Below are 20,646 nucleotides of genomic sequence, written 5' to 3'. Positions count from 1 at the left end.
ATCCCCTGAAATATGAGTGACGTGCCATTACTATGCCCATTTTACAGATGAGGAAAGTGAGGCCCAGACAGGCTAAGTCATTTGCCCAAAGTCTCACTGCTGGATTTCAACCCAGGCAGCCTCCAAAGGCCGAGCTTGTAACCACCATAAAACCCCACCTTATAGACATGAGCCTCAGGGCAGGAAAAATGCAGAGGTGAACATGACCACCTCTGGCAGGGGGTGAAGAGGGGCCTGGCTGCCATCCCCAGACCTTTGAATTAGACTTGGAAAGCAACGTGAAGCACGCAATTCCACCGGTAGGGTTTGTTTTTCGCCAAGCAGAGGAAGGGAACAGGTGTTTTCAGGCAGAAGGAACAGAGTGTGAAATAGGTTCTTGGCAGGTAAATGAGGTTTTCAGGAGGTGTGAAAAGCCTAGCAATGTTGGTGGCGAGCAAGAAGGTCTGTGTGGCTGGAAAGCAGGGTGAACGCGGCTGGCGGGGTGAGGCGTGGAGGGCTCTGGTTGCCAGAGTCGCTGGGTGCCGGGGGGTAAAAGGCCCAGCAATGCCCCCTCAGGGGGACAGGGTTCATCTGCCCCTGGGGTTTGCACCTGATCATCAGACTTCCCTGATGTGGATTCCTCGGCCCTGCCCCAAACCAAGAAAGTGGAATCTCCAGGGATTTCTGTATTTTGACAAGAGCCCCCAGCGTTTCTTAGGACCAGGCGCCCCTGGAGGAACACTGCCCTGGGCAGAAACGGTCATGGACTAAGCTAAATCATTTGCCAGAAGCGTGCTGATGGCCGACAGTGGGCTAGGCACACAGATGTGGTGAGGAGGCCCCGTCCTCCTGGTATCTCCATTCTAGTGGGGAGACACTTAGCAAAGAAGGATTCCGAGAGGGACGGATGGCGGAGAAACAAAGCGGGGATGGGATGGGGGGGCAAGAAGGCCTCTCTGGGAATGTGCAGGAGGGGTTGGCATGGTGCCTGACACCCGCCATGGGAGCCAGCATGGGAGGTTTTGGAGCTAGGAAGGGATGGGGAGGGGGGGGAGACAGGATCAAAACTGTGTCTTAGGAGGACGGATTGGGGAGGAATTGGCCCTAGAAGCAGCAGTTTCCATCCAGAAGCCACTGAAGAGCCCGACCAAGCGACAAGATGCAAACTCGCTCCCGGCCGCAGCTTCAGAGGGACAGGTGTTGGCTCCGGGCCGAGGACTGCTCAGAATCTGGTCCACAGAGCAGCAAGAAACAGTATCGCTTGGGACCCCTTGGGAATGCAGACTCCCAGGCCCCGCCCAGCCCTCTTGAGCCAGAAACTCAGAGACGGGGTCCGGCAATCTGCATTTTAAGGAGCCACCCAGGTGATTCTGGTGTCAGCGCTGGCCTGAATCTCTCAGCCCCCAGTGCCGGGGACTCGGATGTCTCCAGGCTGCACACCTGTCTGGTGCCCAGCGACTTGGCGTTCGTATTTGTTCCAGAAATACTGTCTGTTTCCATTTTAATAAAGGAAGCAGACTTGAGCAGTACGATATTGGATTTGATTTTGATCTAATAAAAATGCCAAGCAGCTCAGGACCCAGGCAAGTCTTCGCCCAAATTCCCCCTGCTATTTTGAGGGCGGCAGCGGCAGAGACCCATCGAGACGGAATTCCCAGAAGCCACCTCTGCACCCGGCAAGTGACAGCCTCTTGCCCAGCCTAGCCTGGCCTTACAGACACACCTGGCAAAATCAAAAGCTTGTCTTGGGCATTGAACCTGACAGCTGCAATCAGCTGCAAACCCCAGTTGCCCCTGAAGGAAAAATGCAGACACCTGGACCATATGGCAGCATCGCCTCCATCAAATGTCACATCCGATGTGCTCCCGAGCTAGCTGGTGGCACTGCAAAGCCCCAAAGGCAAGTTTCAAAAGCAAATGCCTTCCTCGGGAAAAAGAAACTGTGGCAGAATCCATATCACAGTAGCCCGAGAGAAAAATAGCGACTCCCGGAGCAGTTAAGATCACCAAAGGTTCATGGAGTGGCTTAGGGAAAAGCGGCCGCTTGGGCGGGGAGGTGGTGGGAGAAACGTGGAGCCAACAATTGAGCACCTGCTGTATGTAACGCACGGTTCTAGACTCTCAGGATGCAGACGCGAGCAAAACAAGACGGGGCGCTGTTCCCTGGACCCTGGTTGGGAGAGACAACCAAACAAAAATCAAGCCCGCCAACATAAAAGGTAAGTTCAGAGAGGGACAGGCGCTATGAAGAACAGAAGACAGGGTGCTACAAGGGCCACCAAGGAAGCTGGTGCGGTCAGGGGAAGCTTCTCCAAGGAAGTGGTCTTCTGGCCGAGCAGTCAAGGTGAGACAAAGTGAGACATGCGATGATTCAGAGGGAGAGCATGCCAGGCAGAGAGAGTGGCAAGTGCAAAGGCCCTGTGAGGGGGATGTGCTGCATGTTCTAGAAAGAGAGAGGCCAGGGGGGCTGGGGCAGAACGAGGGAGGGGGGAGTGAGAAAAGGTGAGGGTGGGAGTTTGGGGGCCGGGGCAGGGATAGCACTGTACCCGGAGGAAGGGGGAAGATGGCCCCCTGGGCTGGGCTGTATCCCCCAGGGGACCAGAGATCCCGGCAAGTCAGGGTGCCTTTCAGCTCCTCACTTTTTCCACGCCCACAGGGAGAGCCATCACCCCTCCTTCCCAGGGCTGCGAAGTGCTGAGCAGAGACCTGCAAACAGTAAGCCTTTAATAATGTGGGCTCGCTGACGTCCTTCCTCCCCCGTTCCTCCTGCCCGCGTCAGCCCACCACAAAGCCGGAGCAGCTGTTCGGTGCAGAAATATTGCAAAACTCGACCAGGCATTTCCAAAATATTTTCTTGGCCCAAACCCCACTCGCAGCTAAGAGGCTGCATATTCTGGAGATGGCGTTGTCTCCCCCAGACGGCCCGACCAGGCTGCTTTTGTTGCCCGTGAGGTCTGCGAGGACCAAGTCCTCGTGTGGCTGGGCCCTGGGTCCCCGCACCCTGCCCGGCGTCTGTGGATGGCTGTGCCCAGCCCAGGAGCCACCCACCGACGTGGGGCGGCTCACCTGGAGCCAGACAGGCTGGGTGCAAATCCCAGCTCTGCCACTTGCTGGGCCTCAATTTCCCTGCCTGTAGAGCGGGACGGTGTTTAGGATCGGATTAGTGGGTAAATGTCAAGCTCTCGGAACATACACCGGGGTGACATAGTGTCAGCAGACTTGGTGGCACCGAGCTCCTCTTGTCGGCTATTTTTGTAACCTAGCCCAGGAACCGGTGGAGCTGTAGGACTCTACCAAGTTGGATCACTGCTGGCCAAGTGTCCCCTCCCTGTCCCGCAGCCCGCCCCCAGCCCGAGCCAGAGGAGGCGCCGCGCCTCTGCTGACACCGCGCCCGCGCTGAGCCCGCGTCAGTTCTGGCCACACCACACGGCCATGCTTGGGAGCTGCCCAGTCCAGGAACACACCTTATTCACCCCCCACGTTCCAGAACCCGGCATGGGCCCAGCCCAGAGAAGCATCTTTCCTAAAGATGTGTTGAACAAGTGGAGGAACAAATGACTTTCATGGGACCACAGCAGCAGCCACCTGAGGGTAATTAAAGTGCCCGAAGCCAAGTCCCCCTCTGACAGCAGATGGGATCTTTCCCTTCCTGGCTTTACTGGAGCCCCCAGTGCCTCCTGTGGCCCCTGGGGTGGACAGCCATCCTCCCCCCTACCCTGGCTGGGCTACCTGATAAAAGGCACTCCCTGGCCTATGGGATCCAAGGAGTGGGGATCCGCCGAACCTCCGGGGGGCCGCAGGCAACCCTCCCAAGCCCCTTCCCCACCACCTTCCATGGCTCCTCTGTGACCCCCAAGGCATTAGGATCTGGCTGCTTCGCCGTCCCTCCCCACCCCAGGTGTGCTCCCTAGAGGATCTCATCGGTTTCAACTACCTCCCTTCCCACCCTGCAAGACCCCTCAACCCCATGCAAACCGCACACCACGGCCGCCCCAACCTGTCCTCTCCATACCCGTCGATCGGGGACGCCAGGCCCTCGATGGCTGGGGCAAACTTCTGCACCTGACTGCCCCGCCCCTCACCTCCAATCAGACAAGCTGATGCTATGGGTGCCCCCGCGGGGGAACAGGCTGCTGACCTCCAAGTGCGCCAGGGCTCGCCCACCCGCCCCAGCGGAACGCAGGCACCGTGCCCCACCCCCAGCAGCCCTCAACGCCCGAGGGGATCCGCTGTTGAATCTGCAGCCAAAACTCGGACACGTGCGTCCTGCACTGGCTGCCCGCGTCCCCCGGCGGGGCTCAGGGTGGTCCCCTCCACACTGTGTCCTTCCCTGACGCCCGCCTCTCCCTGCTTAGGCTGCCTTCCCTGCTCCTTCTTGTGTTTTCTGGGCTCACCCAGACAGGTGCTCGCTGCTGAATCCTGATCTCTGGCTCTGCTTTGGGGAGAACCCAAAGGAAGCCATTCGGACAGTTCTGCCAGCAGAAAGTTCCTGAACCCACCCACTTGTATCTTTATTGCCGAAGGTCGGTCGCCAGCATCGCTGCTTTCCCTGCCGCGGCCACACTGGCCTCTAGTCCTGGCTCCTCCTCCGTCGGGGACTCTGCATTTGCGAGCTTCTGCCGGAAGGGTCTTCCCCTGGCCGGCCCCTTCTCATTCATCAGGCTCCCCCGCTCCTTCTGAAGCCTGGTCTGTACCTGAGACTGTCGTGTTGGTTCCTGAGTCATTTCTTACTTTCTCTCTCCCCCTAGACGGTGAGCCCCGCAAGGTGGGGGCCTCCGTCTGCTCTCGCTCATGGCTGTGTCTTTGAGGGAACAAATAACGGATTCTCTGCTGGCTGCGGACCTGGTGATTGCATGTGATGCTTGTCTTGGGGAGGAAACGCTGCTTGGGAGATGACATGGGCGCCAGGACAGGGGTGAGGGCCGTGGGGGCTGGGCTGGGGGGGGGAGGGCTTCTGCAGTTCCCCCCACCCTGGGTGTCCTCATTCTTAATTCCGGGGCTTGCTCTTAGAGCCAGACTGGGTCTCCTCCACTCTTTCTTCGTCCTCGGGCTTCAGGGATTGGCCTTTCCTGCCCCCAAGACAGGCCCCGTGGCTTCTTTCCACCCAGAGTTTCCTACCCATTCTACAGGAAGCATGGGGAGGCCCAGGATCAAGCAGGAGCCGATGGCACTTGCACACGGCCAGGGTTCTCAGCCTTCGTCCGTACTACGTGACTTCTGAGCCCCTCGGAGGGATTTCTGCACCCCCCTGTTATCCCTGAGGTGGGCCCTCCCCAGCCCCCTCCATGCCCTGGTTCCTGACCCCTTCCTCCAGGAAGCCCTCCACTCCAGCACAGACACCTGGCCTGCAATCTCAGTGTGTGAGCCCAGGGTCCACTGCAGCGCCCCCCCCCGCACCGCCCCCGTTCCTCAGGAGGATCACTGGCATTCTGGCCACCTCACCGGGCCAGCGCGTCCTTCGGGAGCCCCCAGAGTGAGGACCAGACCTCTCCTCTTCTCCTCCCAGGCCCCTCCCTCCAAGCTGAGCCATTTCTCCTTCAGTTCCCGGGATCTGAGGTCAGACAGACCTGGGTGTAAGCCTCCACTGTCTTAGTGTGAGTCTCCCCCAGCAGACCTTGCGGTAGGGACGGGAGCGTGCGTGATGTTAAGGAGGTGCAGGGTGCACAGAAGAAGGCGGCCAGCCCCGGGAGGGCTGCGAAACCCACTCCCCGGATCTGTTCACCCTGCAGGGGACCAGGCCAAACACAGGCCTGGAGCGAGCCCACGCAGGGAGCTCCCCAGGCACTTCCCTCCTTCTGTGATCACAGAAGCCCCCTGGCACAGAGATGCAGATATTGGCAGCCGGAGGGCACTGAAACTTCGCTTCCCACAAGCCCTGAGACAGCAGGCACGGACAGCGTCTGCTTGAACTGCTCTGCCACAGGTGGCCAAGCTGTGTGACCTTGAGCAAGCTACCCCACCTCTCTGAGCCTTAATTTCCTCAACTGCAACATGCTCGGGGTCAGCAAGCATATGAGATCAGGCCTGAAAGGCCCTTGGTAGGGGGGTGAGGTGGGCATCCGGCGGGCTTAGCTGAGATGCTGCCATTTTCACTTTAATCTCACGTGGGCTCCTTCTTCTTCCGTCTGGAACAAGGCCCTCTCTCCTTTCGCCTCCCTTCGCTTTCTGGTTCAGACATTTGTTTTCCTAATGGGTGCCCTACATTCTGCCAATGGCATCCCCCACAGCCAGGTAGACGAAGACAGTGCACTCTGGCTGCCACACGCCTCCACGGCCCAAATCTTGCCCACGGTCACCTCCCGTCGAGCCCGGAGCTGTCCTCCCTTCCGGACAACCCAACTTGGACTTGAGCTGTGCTTCGCCTGCCTGCCCTTAGGCACCCAGCGTCCCTCTCGCTTTCCCAGCAGCCCACCCCCATGGCGAGAGGGCCACGGCCGCCGCGTGCAGAAGACTTGCTACAGCCCGAGGTGCCGGGCCTCGGTTTCCCCATCTGCGGTGTGTGTTTGCGGGAGCGAGCAGGGGGTGCGGGGAGAGGCGGGCCTGGCTCATCTCCGGGGTCCCCTCTCCGCGGATGGCCCACGAATCTGTAGTGCGGGCTACCGCAGACGAGGCCACTTACGGGCAGGGTGTCTCTCGTGGCGACAATCTAAGTGAAGGTCCTCCTCCTCGAGCCCATCCCCCTTCTCGAGCCTGGAAAGAAAAGGACCCAAAAGCCTGCGTAAGAAAGAGCGAGCTGAGTTGGCAGAGACCCAGGACCTGAACGAAAGTATAGTCCTTTCCCCTCGAGAACAACTGTGCCAAGTAACTCTGTGCCACCACCCCCCTGCCCCGTGGGAGCCTTCCCGCAACCCCCTTAGATGGGCGTCATTATCTCCCCTTTGTCGGTGGGGAAACGGAGGCACTGGATGCTGATGAGACCAGTCAAGCGCCACCAGCTTATAAGTCAGAGGCGGAGCAGGGACGCCAACCCACGTGTTCTCACAAAAAGACGTTCTGTTATGTGCAAACGGGACACGACAAAAGGCTGCGCACAGTTTGATTTAAAAATTATACACTGGGGGCGCCTGGGTGGCGCAGTCGGTTAGGCGTCCGACTTCAGCCAGGTCACGATCTCGCGGTCCGTGAGTTCGAGCCCCGCGTCGGGCTCTGGGCTGATGGCTCAGAGCCTGGAGCCCGTTTCCGATTCTGTGTCTCCCTCTCTCTCTGCCCCTCCCCCGTTCATGCTCTGTCTCTCTCTGTCCCAAAAATGAATAAACGTTGAAAAAAAAAATTAAAAAAAAAATTAAAATAAATAAAAATTATACACTGGGACGCACAAAAGATTATTTGGTAGAATCTATACCAAAAGGCTAACAGGAACCAACCCTAGATAATGAGAATATAGGGATTAAATCTGTAGCCTTATTTTTGCTTCCCTCTATTTTCTGATTTGGGGCCAATGGACCCCTATCAGCTGGGTCTCTTTTCTTAACTAAATCAAAGCACTTCCTCGAGGCAGGTCTACACATAAACAAAGCCCCGGCCCTCTGATTTCTGGCACAGGTTTGGAAGGTGGCTCCTTCCCACCAACGTGTGTGGCTGCCTTCTCCTCTGGCATCTCGGGATCACTGCAGCTCAGAGGGGCTGGCACTGGTGTGGCAGAGATGCGAAGCACGGAGCAGAGGCTGTCGAGGGTCTGGTGGGGGCAGCCGCACACGGAAACCCTCACCCCTGGCCCAGCACTGCTTGGGCCCGAGACTGCGCAGGGCCGTGTTCCCGCATTGCGCTCGCCTCTTTGTAACCCAGATAAATTGCAGAGCTCTGCCTGGTCCAGTCCAGAGGAGCATCACCCTTCCAGGAGCACAGTCTGGTCCCCAGAGGTAGACACAATTCCAATCATTATCGTGTCTGCGGGAGAACACCGCCCGTGGCCGTACGTTTTGATATCTTTCCTCAATTCCTTTTTGCCTTTTACTTGCTTTGCACTCCCCCACTGGCCTCGTCTTTGCACTGACACCCTCGTTTCTCTCATGCAGGGACGTCTCCGTCCTCTCCCAGGCAAATGCCCCACCCCTGTTTTCGGATTCCTCCTAGTGCGTCTTATGTCTAGTTGCCCAGTGTGTCCAGATGCGCGGGGCTAGAGAAGGAGACATGGGAAGGTGATGAATGACCAGCAAGCCATGCCAGACGCCTAGTAGAAGGGACAGGAACACTCATGCACTGATCGAGGCAGCTCGCACACGAGTCAGAAAATGACAAGTGTTGTGGCGCCTGCTGACGCAGTTAAGTGTGTGTTAAGCATCTGACGTTGGCTCAGGTCGTGATCTCGCGCCCTGACTTCGAGCCCCGCGTCGGGCTCTGTGCTGACGGCTCGGAGCCTGGAGCCCGCTTCGGATTCTGTGTCTCCGTCTCGCTCTCTCTCTCAAAAATAAATAAACATTAAAAAAGAAAGAAAGAAAAGAAAATGACAAGTGTTGTATAACGGCACCCAAGATTGCCCACTGTACTGAGGGGCTAGGCCTAGGCTGGCCAGGGAGCAAACTCTGAACAGTTTTTGTCGTTGTTGTTGTTGTGTTTTGTTTTTTTAACAAATATTTTCTAGGGCCTGGATGGTTCCAGACAGCAGAACAAAGCCCTAAGTGTTAACGCTACAGGAAGGCAGATATCATCGGCAGATAGCCTCGTCAATGCTACGAGAAGGTTCCGTACAAGGAAAAATGTCCTTTTTCTTTTCTTTTCTTTTCTTTTTTCTTTTCTTTTCTTTTCTTTTCTTTTCTTTTCTTTTCTCTTCTTTTCTTTTCTTCTTTTTTTTTCATCCCTAGTAGAAGCATCTTTGTTATTTTCCTGATAGCACAGGCTTATTCCAACAACTATAACTCCCAACATTCAGTCCCCTGCTGACAGATATTTAGGGGTTTGTCCAGTTTCTCACGCTTCTAACCTGCAAGATGCTAAGCCCCCATCCCCAGAGGTAATCAAGGAGAGAATATCACCATTTGTGAAACTCAAACGCTGGATGGAGGCTGGACCGTGTAGCTGAGCCCATCCCTGTCCCAGAGGGCCATCTTTCTGGCCTTGTCCAGTGACTCTGGGTCAACAGATGCCTGCCCCGTCATGTAATGGGCCTTGAACATCCTCCTGCGTTTCACAGCCTTAACCTTGAACCGATTGTTCATCTACCCCAGGCTCCTAGTTCTCACGGCTTCTTATCTTCTGAGATCATTCTTCACCAGGCCTCATGCTGTGCACCTCTCCTTGGGCTCTGCCGGGACCCTCAGCCCTGGGGAGAGGGGTCAGTGAGCCAAGGAGCTGGTGTCTAAGGAGAGAACTGGCCCCACCCGGTATGGTCCCTCCCCTCCCTGGTCACCCAAACCTCCGGGCCAAGAAGCTCAAAGCGCAATAGTTAACATATCAAAGAACACCTGCCAATTAGTAAGCATTTGCTGGGGCCAGGCCTTGTGCTGGGCTTGGGGGCCACAGGTACCACTCAGAGGGGCCTCTGCCCTTAAGCTCACGTTAATCCTGACTTAAAATGCTAAGTTCTAGGCTAGAGAATGTTCATTCGGAAGGTTGGCGGGGCGGACAACTGCCTAGACCAGGTGTTGGCAAAATTCTTCTGTAAAGCTCTGGGTAGTAAATAGTTAATACGTGAGGCCTTTCTGTCCCGACTACTCAACTGCCCCTGTAGTTTGAAAGCAGCCGCAGACCATGTGTAAACCAATGGGCGTGTTGTTTAGTAGGTTATTTACAGCAGGTGGTGGGCGAGATTTGGTTTTCGGGAGACAGTGTGTTAACCCCTGGTCTTAACAACAAGGGCTCTCCACTTGGAGGCCCACCGAAGTCACCCTGGGAGGTTTCAATCACCAGGCGACACTAACGCACAGCCAGGGCTGAGAACCACCTGTTGGGACCAGCAGAGGCTGCGTCGAGGGAGCCCGCCCGCACCTGCCACTGGAGGCCACGGGACCTGTTCACTTCTCAGACAGGGAGCTGGACTCACACAGGTCTGCCTGTCTCTCTGCTGTGTCGTGTGGCCATTCTGGAAAGAGCTGGTTTCCTTGCTCCCACACAGCCCTCTCTACCTGAGTCGTCCATGAAAGTAACAGATCTGCGGGCCCTCGTGAGGGGCTACGGCGTGGCAGCAGTCACGGCACGGGCTGATGGCCCTCCCATAGCCCCCCAGTGCTTCCCAGCAGGAAACACGTGAGGACGAGGGGATGCTTGGGGCACGACTGAGCCCTGCGCCCTGCGGCGAGGAGGGATCGCGGCCGACGGCAGCCCTATTACCAGGCAGCGTGGCCTCGTGCGGCTCACCTGGATCCCGTGGTCTAGAGGTTTCTATGTGGCAATGGGCACACAGCGGTAAGCACGACAGTAAGGACAAGCACAAGGAGCCTGGCACCTGACGCAGTGAGGACGCCAGACAGGTTCACCACCACTGCTCGCAAACCTGCTTAATCGTTCTTCCCCGGTACGCTTTGGAGTCCGAGAGAAGAGGACGGCGTCTCGCTCATTCCCCACTCGGAGGCCTCAGGGTCTAGCCGAGCGTTTGGTTAGCCGGGAAGGAAGGGAGAGAGGAGGCGCGCAGACGGCCCGAGGCTGAGATCAGCCCACTCCCAAGGTGCGGAGTGGAAAGGAGAGAACTTTCCACCGTGCGGAGAGAAACAATGGCTAACGGCACCAGGTGACAATTACACTTGACCTGACCTGTGATTTCCTGGAGGAAATATTCTGTGCTTTCTGAAGACAGGCTTTTTTTCTTTTTTAAACGGTGGTGTGAGAAATTACCCACAAATCCCAGTAAGGGCCTTGATGGGGAAATGGGGGGTGCTGGGACCGAAGCAGTGCTCAGAAGGACGGGCGGCGGGTGGGGGGAGGGGCAGCGAACCCCCACCCCCACCCCCCATGCGCTTCCCTCTGACGGTGCTGGGCGTCTCTTCTGTGAGCTACTTGAGTCTGGACATGTCCCGATCGCCTGTGAGTCTTGATTTCCTCCTCTGGTCAATGGGCAGAAGAAGGCTACCTCTCGAGGCGGCTTCGGGATTAGCTGAAGGATTCCATGTAAAGTGCTGTGTAGAGTTCTTCCCGATACCGTTATTACGATGGTCGCCAGCGCCCTCATCCCCCGGGGCCTTTATGGCCTGTCCCTCTGTGACTTCATCTCATAGCCCCTGACGTGGAAGGATGATATTTTAACATGCTCACCAATCCCCGCCCCTCAAAAGGAGCCACACACCCCTTCCTTCCTTCCACGCCATCAGTCAGACCTGAGCCACATGCTGCCACAGGAAAGGGGTGTTTTGGAAAAAGCAGGGAAAAGGCTTCAAGGCATCAGGTATGTCTGTATTCAGAGCAGAGGGCACCCACGGGAGGAGGAGGAGGAGGAGGAGGAAGAGGGGGAGGAGGAGGAGGGGGACTAGAAAGGGGAGGAAGAGGAGGAGGAGGAAGAGGGGGAGGAGGAGGAGGGGGAGCGGGAGGAGGGGGACTAGAAAGGAGAGGAAGAGGAGGAGGAGGAGGGGGAGCGGGAGGGGAGGAGGGGGAAGAGGAGGAGAGGAGCCTTCCGCCCCAGAAGAGACAGAGTCTTCCCAAAGTGGGGACAAGGAGAGTCAGAGCAGAAACTCACAGCGAGTCGATGCTGTGGCTGGTGCCCAGTGAATGAGCCCCGGGGAAGAGTGACAGGAACCGCGGTACCCGCTCCGACTTTCAAGCGCGAGAGGAAGAAACTCGTAAATTGTCTCAATCCCCACTATTTGGGGTCTGTGCGCACCCACGCAAACCTGCATCCGTACCAAAGTCACCACCACCGCCATTAGCATCATGCCCATTTTACAGATGTGAACACTAAAGGCAAGATAGGCTAGGGACTTGCCCCGGGTGTAGCGGTGTGCTGGCGCAGGTTAACCCTGGCTCTCCGACAGAGGGCAAGAGCCCTGCTTTGCGGCATTGGTGACTACTCCCGGCGTGGCTGATCTGAAGGGACCGGTGTGACGTCACTGACCACGGAGCACATCGGCTCCAGCCCCGCGGCTGGCTAGTGGCAGGACTGTGCATGAACTCAGGTTCATCGGTCCTCGTATCTTGAGTGTTTCTCCGTGTCCTGCAGGGGTTCTCAGCCGCAACCCCCCCCCCCTCCCGCCCCGCCGGGTGGTACCTGCCCCACCTGCGTTGCGAGGTCCTACAGGCAAGTGAGGCCGATGTCCCGCCTCCTCAGGAGGCCCCCAGTACCTGCCCGCCTAATTCCAGGGCCAAACGTGGCCACAGCAGGTCAAGTCGCCACAGCCAGGGGCTCTGCCAGGCCTTCCCTCTGCTGTGGCAGGAGCCCCAGGGCCTCTCCAGCACAGCCCTTCCAGAATATCCTCCCTCCCCTGTGACCTTGTTGTGCCATCCTCAAAGCCGGCCCCTCTCTCGCCGTGCCCGGGTTGGCTTCTGTTTTCCGAGCCACCAGCCACTTCCAGGTATGAACTGGTACGTACGTTTCCCCCTCAATCTTCAATCTACCTTGGACCAATTTTTTGAAATAAAATACAATAAAAATGAGTTACTAGAAAACGAAATGGGAAAACCACATACAAAGAGCAAGCTCGGGTGTCCCAGCAGCCCCTTCCTTCCTTCCTGCCTTCCTGCCTTCCTGCCTGTTGTTGAGAGAGCTTGTGCATGCTCGAGCAGGGGGCAGGGGCAGAGGGAGATGGAGAGAAAATCCCAAGCAGGCTCTGTGCCGTCAGCGTGGAGCTGGACTCGGGGCTTGATTCCACGACGCCGGGATCGTGACCTGAGCCGGAATCAAGAGTCGGACGTTCAACCGACAGAGCCACCCAGGCCCCCGGCAACCTCCACTTTCTGCGAGAGCCTCCAAACTTGGACCTCAACTCCTGTCCTCACGTCACTATGGATGTCTGCAAATGGGCACTGGTTCGGGGGCCACACTCTGAGTGCTGCTGGGGTGCGGGGCCTTCCTTTACCCGCTGGCCACGTCCGCCTCCTGAGTCACGCGCGGGCCGCCTCTGCTCTGTGTTCAGGCCCCCGTGTTTCCTGGACTTCGTAGTGCCCACCAGTCACCGGAGCGCCTGGTTAAAACGCACATTAGGGTTCGGCAGGTCTGGGGCGGGGCCTGAGATGCCGCATTCTAGCAGGTTCCCAGGCGAGGCTGACGCCGTTGGCCTGGGATCACATCTGAGGAGCCAGTCGCCGGACCCTTGGCTTTGGGCGCGTGTGGGGCTCCGCTAAGCTTCATCCCGGTCGCCCTCTGCATCCTAGGCTGCGGCCCAGCAGACCAGGCCTCCAGGGTCCCCCCCCCCCCCAATAGTCCTGGCTACACATGGGCATCACCGAAGAGCTGGGAGCAGTGCCGGTGGGGCAGGAGGGCGCCGGGGGCTGAGGGGGGAGCCTAGCCAGCTCCCTCCCGCTTCTCATGTCCCCTCCAGCTGGCTGTTATTTAGCAGAACACGTGGGAGTTCAGGGAGCGGCCGTTCCTTCCAGATGTGCTCCCCGCTCCCCTTCGATCGCTTTCCACTTCAAGGGCCCATCTGCGCGCTTAGCTTTCTTTTCACGCACCGGCGGCCGGCGGCCTAATCGTGGAGCCGGGCGGGGGTCCCGCAGTGTCCACGGGGCCACCTCCCATTTCTGGGCGTCACGCTCCTCTCCAGAATACACGGTGATTTCAAAGGACCCCAACAAAGAGTGAGGAAGCATAAGGTGCGCTGCTGGCCGTGGAAAGAACCGGGTGAGAGGATGTCGTGCCTGAATGGGTCTCAGAGGCTAAATATCGGGGGACAGTCGCAGAGGACAAAGGACATTGTGATTCTGAAATGATCCATATGCACTGGAATAAAAGGCTGGAATTACAAGAAACGTCGACAAACTGATGACCACAAATAGGAAATTAAGATTCCACAACGTCTTATCAAAAGTGCCATTCCAAAATAGGGGGAAATAAATGAGTTTTTCCAAATGACGCCTTTTTTTTTGCTCCTCCCATCTCGTGAGTGGTATCATCATGATGCGAAAGAAACACTTGGAAAATAACGGAAAAGATAAATATCCACGTAGCCGATGCCTTCCCTGATGGTTACGTGCAGTTGACAATTTTTTTTCTCTCCAGTCTCTCCGATACTAGGGTTTTAAGTGAGACCTCTAGAGAAGAGCGCCTTGAGATTATTTTCAGAACCACATGGGTGAGAAATTGCGACTTAGGAAAAAAAAACGAATAATCACTAGCACAAAGTGGAACCCCCACCTCACCTTCAACGGCCTCTTGGGGGCTCCGGGGGCCCTGTGGTGCCCTCTAAGCCCCTCCGTCGGCCTACAGGGCGGTGGGCACACCTGAGGCGGGGTGCTGTTCAGCTCAGCCAGGGAAACAGTGGGAAACCGCACGCTCTACCCATCAGACTGGTGGGGGGTAAAACAGGTGAGCGGACAGGCGTCCCTGCCCCGTGGACCTTGCTGAGTACCTGCGGGCTTAGAACTGAGTGCAGCGGGGGACGGTTCACGGGGCTGTTACAGGACAGATGGGGGTTTGTGCAGCTCAGGGTCAAGGCTGGAGGCACCACCTGAAGGCTGGACCTCGACAGAGCAGAGCGGGGGGCACTCCGGGCAGAGAGGACGGCAGTCCGGCAGCTACCTGCAGGCAGGGGAACCATGTGGCTGGGGGACTGCGAGGGCCCAGGGGGTGCTGCACACAGGGGAAGGGGACCAGGGTCCTCAGTGAAGCTAGGCAGTGGCCGCATAGGTGATGGCAAGAAGCTATCGGGAAACGGAGAGGTGTTTTAGGCAGAAAGCTGGGGGCAGAGGTGCCCGGAGACTAGGAGTGCAGAGAAGGGGAGGGGGTGGGCTGACGGCAGGGGTGAGGCCAGATGCAGGAAGACCACGCAGGGCCCGCAGGGGTCTGGCTCCAATACGCCGGACCAGGAGGCAGAGAGATGCGGCAAAAGACCGGGTTTGGAGGAGACCATCGTGAGTCGGTCCTGGCCCTGCTGATTTTAGGTGCTTTTGAGAATCCGAAGTAGCAGCAACAAAGAGGCAGATGGATATGGAGTGAGGCGGTCTGGGGTTGACTAAGAGTGTGGGAGTCCTGGCACATGTGCGGCCACTGAGGCTCACGTCAACTGAGGACAGAAGAGGGCCTAGAAGGAGCCCTGGGAGCTTTGCCATTTAACAGAACGGGGGCGGGGGGGGGGGGGGGAGGGGAGTGGGTGGGGCCGAGGGAGGAGGGTGCGTGCTGAGCGTCAGGGCCCCTGGGAGCTGTTTGCGGTGGGGGTGGCGGGGCAAAGGGCAGACTGCAGGGGGCTGTGCGGTGAGCGAGAGATGACGAAGTGGACACAGACCTTTCCGAGAGCTTCCCGACAACAGACGGGAGAGCAGAAAGCAGAGAGCCCCCTCTGCACCGGGCAGGGGGATGGGCAAAGTGGGGCGCAGCCCCTCGACGGTGTGGGAGTCGTTCATTCCCCGGGCCCATCTCCCCCCACCTCCCCCACCCCCCCGGCTTGGCATATCTAGCTGCTCCGTGTCTGCCTCCAGGGACCAGCGAGGGCTGGGCCCCAGGAAGCAGGCCTGGGGAGGGCTCCCAGCCCACACTGTCGCCCCCGTACTGTGGGAGGAGGAGAGAGATCGGGGATCCAGGTCCAACTCCCACTCCTAAGTCAACCAAACTGCTCAGCGTTTCCTAAATACGTTTGTGTGTCCCCCCCACCCCCCCCCACCCCACCGCCAGCTTTTGCTCATGCTGCTGCCTGAGCCTGAGAACGCCTTCTCTCACCCACCGCCCTCTGGCCGCTGAGCGCTGCACGTGTCTTTCAAAACTTGGCTCAAGGGTCTCATCTCTGAAAGCCCTTCTATCTTCTAGCTCCCGGGGGTGGGCCCAGGCCCTCGGCCTGCCGTCACCTCCAAGAGACCCCACGCTTGGGGTGCTCACTAGACGCCAAGGCAGGGGCGAGGCGGGTGATGGAGAGCCCGGAGGACTCTGCTCCTGCTCCTCCCTCCAGCCCACAGACACCACGCAAGAACAGGGGCCCAGCGAGGCCAGACCCTCCGCTTTCTCGTGAGAAGCAAACGCCTGGATGTTTTAACGTGAGCTCTCCTGATTTTTACAACTCAGCCAAAATCGAAAAATGTGGAAACCACCCGGGGGGGCCAAACAAAGCACGTCTTTCTGCTGAGTTCTCCAGCGGCCGCCAAGAGCACAGCACGTGCTGTGCCCCTTTCTCGGGCAGGGAGCGTGTCTTACTTGCCCTGTATAGGGAGGTTTCTGGCAGGGGTGTGGCTGGGGAAAGGGGGGCCCTGGTTTAGTTACAGATGCTCCGCTGCATCATCTCACGTAATCTTCAAAAGTGCGAAGAGGGTGTCAGCCCATCTTCCAGCCAGGAAAACTGAGGCTCCAGGAGGCGAGGTGACCCACAGCTGGGGACGGACCCACAGCCAGTAAACTGCGGCGTCAATTTCCACCCTGGTGGATTTCTTAATGAGTGCAGCCGGGGTTCGACGAGGACGTGCAGGCCAGGCCCAGCAACAGCGCCCGCAACGGGAAGTACAATCCTGCATTGTGATCGGCAACGTAATTATTAGGGAGGGTCGGTCAGATACCTTATTGGGCCCCTGAGGTTCCCGGCGCCAGGACCCAGTGGAAACCAGAGAGACCATTCCCGGCTTTCTCTGGCAGCAGCACGCACACGGGAAGGAGGTAGGCACGGACGAGGCAGTAAGGGAATCAACACGTTCAGAGAGGGCCATGCCACAGAGCAAGGTGAAGGGCCCCAGCAGAGGAGCAGGAGCTGTCCTCCCTCCGGAAGCCCCGGAACTTTCTCTCTCCCACCCCCGCGGCTTTCCCCAGGGAGGCGGGATGTCTGTTCGGTGCAGCTGAATTCCTCCTGGAGTCCAATCCAACAGGTCTGGCTCTCCTCCACGCGTCGTTAAAGCAGATCTCAACATTAAGAATTCAAGAAAGCCGGGCCTGCAAATATTTACCTTTCGTTCAACAGCTTCCGACCCTCCCCTCAGGAGGCCCCATTAAGATGCCCTGCTCGGGGATGGGAGGGAGGGTGACTGGGAGAGCTTAATTCCAGACATTTCTCTGAGCAGGAGAGGCTGTTCAGACTCAGGGGGAGGCTCCCCAGTCTCTGCTCTGCTCCGCATGCGTGTGCACATGTGCACACGTGTGTGCGCACACACACACACACACACACACACACACACACATACCCCTTTCTTCCACATCCCACTGCATTTCAAAACCGCTAAAATTGTCCTCAGTCCGGGGTACAGCAGGAGAGGCCTGGAGGAAGGGGGAGCCACAAATGCCTCTCCCCCAGACAGGAATGGCAGGGATGGCTGGGAGACCCTGCACCCTCTCCCAGGGCACCAGCCCCACTCTCACCCTGTGACCCTCAGCAGACTCCCCTCATTCACCCCTGCAAACCCAGCTCCCACCTCAGTGTCAGGCAGAGGCTTCTGACCAGTCCTGTGAGGCCACACCTCACGAGACTGACCGTGGCCTGCTTCAAATCCCAGCTCTAGCACTTACCAGCTGTGTGACCTTAGACAAGTCACTTTACCTCTCTGTGCCTTGATTCTGCATCCATAAAATGGGGACACAATAGTACCTACCACCTCACACAGGGGCTGTGGAATTCCCTGAGGCCACAATCTAGAGCAGACAGAAGAATGTTTGGCACAGGCCATGCACCATACGTCTGCTGTGGTTATTCATACGGTTATTAGATTCCCAGTATCTGAAATGCCGTCTCCTAGGCCGATCATCCTAAACTCATCATTACCAAGCTTTATGTTTCACATGAGTAGCAGACGAAATGGATGCCTAAACACAGCACATCACCTGGGGTATCAAAGTGTGACTTCCCAGGCTGCTGATGGCTCAGGGCTCTCCCACTTGGGGTCGGAGGACACTGGCCCAGACAGGCTCGGTGCCTTACCCGAAGTCACACAGCAGCGAAGCCACAGGACTGGAACATGCCTGCACGCAGATCGAGTCTTCCTTCCACCCCTTGCTCCTTCCACAGCACCCCCCAGCCCCAAGGAGGAGGAAGCAAAGACAGGGTGGGCCCCCGGGACCTCCCCCCTCCTGTCCCTGGCTGCAGTTCTGAGGACACTGGCCACTGCAGAAGGTCAGCCCCGCTGCTGCTGGGCAACTTGCAGCCACCTGTGCAGAGATCTATCCATGTGCTCTGAGCTCTGAGTGGGGAAGGCACCAAAAAAAAAAAAAAAAAAAAAAAAAAATTAGAACAGCCCAGCTAAGCTGAAATGCTCTCCTCAGAGAGGAAGGGAAATAAAATTTGATGAACCTCTGCATAATGTTCAAGTTATGAACGCGTAAAGTGATATTCCGCACATATGCTGGGTCCCATTCATCTGCCCCCACATTGCTGGGGCCTGAGCTGTTAGGGACCGTTCCAACCAGGGCACTGGCAAATGGCAACTTCTTGCTGATGGGGTACTGTCTTCTGTCTCAGCAAAACAGGGCTGGCCGTGGGTGCCCCGGGCTCTTCCACGGCCGAGGCGGCAGCTGGTGCAGTGTTAATGGGGCGGTTTCAGACATCGGGCTGTATGGCTGCTATAAACGCTTCCTGAGCTCCTACTGGGGGTCCCGTGAGACACCAGTCACTGCCACCTTCCTAATGAGTGTGCTCTGTCCACGCCCGGGGGCAAGGCGGCCCTGTATGCCTGGTTAGTCTGACCCCCCTCCTGGCCCCAGCTGAGCCGCCCCGGGACTGGACCTCTGACCTGGGACTTTGGCGTGGGGGTGCTGGGAAGCTAAGTCCGCCTGATGATCATAAAGCTTGAGCTGAAGGAGCGTGAGGCACAACCAGGCCTGAGGTCTCCCAAGAGAAGAATTCAGTTTATGACCCCAAGAAAAAACCAATTTAATAAACACCTACTAGGGGGCCTGGCCTAGTTGTAGGTGCTCGGAATACAGTGGGGAATATGACAGCGAAGGCCTTCTGCCGTGGAGCTCACAGCCTGCAAACTATCCAACAGACAAACAGAATAAGGTCAGGTTGTGCAGGTGCTCTGAAAACAACAGCGACTAGAACAGAGTGTGTGGGGCAAATTTAGACCGAGTGATTAAGGAAGGCCTCTCTGAGCAGGCGGCATTCAAGCCGAGGCCTGAGTGACCCAGCCAGCTGAGTCTTCTAAGCAAGGGCGTAGCAAGTGCAAAGGGCCCCAAAGGGGTGAGCTTGCAGTGCTCAAGGGACAGAAGGGACACCCACGTGGCACAGGAGAGACAGGTCCGTGTGTGCCTCTACATGCGACTCCTAGGCTTGAAGCCCTTCTAATGCCCCGCAGAGAAGCTCCTCGATGCTGCCCAGCCCCGCAGCCTCCTTCCCCCTTTTCCTCCCCAGGCTCTGTCATCACTCCGGAAAACCCTTCAGTTCCCTGCCACTGAGAGGCATTATTACACATCCAGTCAGCTCCCCTAAAAGCAAACCCTGTGATAAGGATTTGACAGGTAGTTTATTAAGGAGGTGGTCCCAGGAAATACGCTAACTAGAAAGTTAGCCTATCTTCCACTCATTCATTATCCACCATCCATCCATCCATTCATGCATCCATGCATGCATCCATCCATCCACCCACCCACCCACCTGTCCACCCGTCCGTCCATCCATCCATCCATTCACCCACCCACCCACCATACATACATACACCCAACCACCCACCCACCCACCCATCCACCCATCCACCCATCCATCCATCCACCCACCCACCCACTCAACAAAACATACATACACCCAACCACCCATCCATCCACCCACCCACCTGTTCACCCGTCCACCCATCCATCCATCCACCCACCCACCCACCCAATAAAACATACATACACCCAACCACCCATCCACCCACCCATCCACCCGTCCATCCATCCATCCATCCACCCACCCACCCACCCAATAAAACATACATACACCCAACAACCCATCCACCCACCCACCCACCCAACAAAACATACATACACCCAAATACCCATCCACCCACCCGTCCACCCGTCCACCCGTCCATCCGTCCACCCACCCACCCACCCACCCAACAAAACATACATACACCCAACAACCCATCCACCCATCCACCCATCCATCCATCCACCCACCCATCCATCTGTCCATCCATCCATCTGTCCATCCACCCACCCACCATACATACACCCAACCATCCATCTACTCATCCATCCATTCATACACTCACCATTTATTGTTACTTCCTCTATTCCCAACTGGACTCTGAGGACTCAGGTGATCAGATGCCTGGTGGTCAGTCCCTGACCTTGAGGAGACTCCTCCTCTAGCAGCCATCAACAAACAACCCCACTGCTGGGTCCTCTTTTCACTCAATGCTGTGACAGAGCCCAAGAAGGGGACCTGGGTTCATTCTCTGTGCACCCTTATCTTGGTTCTAAGAAGCATGGGGCTAGAGCAAACTCTCAGACTCAGTTTTCTTCTTCTTAGTTTCTTGGGTCTGAGCACAAGGCAACCTCACGTCCAACAAAACATCAAAATGTCCCAGAAATTCCAACGCAATGGGGTCCAAACTCTGCCTCACCCAGACCGTCCCTTCTACCCCACAACCGCCCAGGGATGCTTCTGTCAGATCACTCACTCCAGTTTTTGACTGGAGCCCTGTGGCCACTGAGGCTGAGCCCCAGGCTTTGGCTTCCCAATGGTGGCCAGAGGCAACCCCATGTGT

At 57.4% G+C, this 20,646-nt stretch overlaps 1 protein-coding gene across 7 annotated transcripts in view; it reads right to left on the bottom strand.

The window, feature by feature from the left end:
• The window catches only part of GSG1L (GSG1 like), a 203,993-nt gene that overhangs the window by 5,858 nt on the left and 177,489 nt on the right, over positions 1-20,646 (bottom strand). For 3 of the 7 annotated variants that reach the window (XM_045460204.1, XM_045460203.1, XM_045460200.1), the window contains one exon: positions 6,599-6,669. The exons of 1 other annotated variant lie outside the window; for it this stretch is intronic. In XM_045460204.1, the coding sequence (XP_045316160.1) occupies positions 6,599-6,669 (71 nt within the window). Of the gene's footprint in view, positions 1-6,598; positions 6,670-16,243; positions 16,486-18,842; positions 18,932-20,646 lie in introns of those variants that run through there. 3 more of the 7 variants (XM_045460202.1, XM_045460196.1, XM_045460201.1) reach the window with 2 other exon arrangements.

This window comes from Leopardus geoffroyi, chromosome E3, assembly GCF_018350155.1.
Source record: "Leopardus geoffroyi isolate Oge1 chromosome E3, O.geoffroyi_Oge1_pat1.0, whole genome shotgun sequence".
Lineage (NCBI taxonomy): Eukaryota > Metazoa > Chordata > Mammalia > Carnivora > Felidae > Leopardus > Leopardus geoffroyi.
The sequence above is the reverse complement of the archived record's forward strand: the minus strand, read 5'-3'. Positions and strand labels throughout refer to the sequence as shown.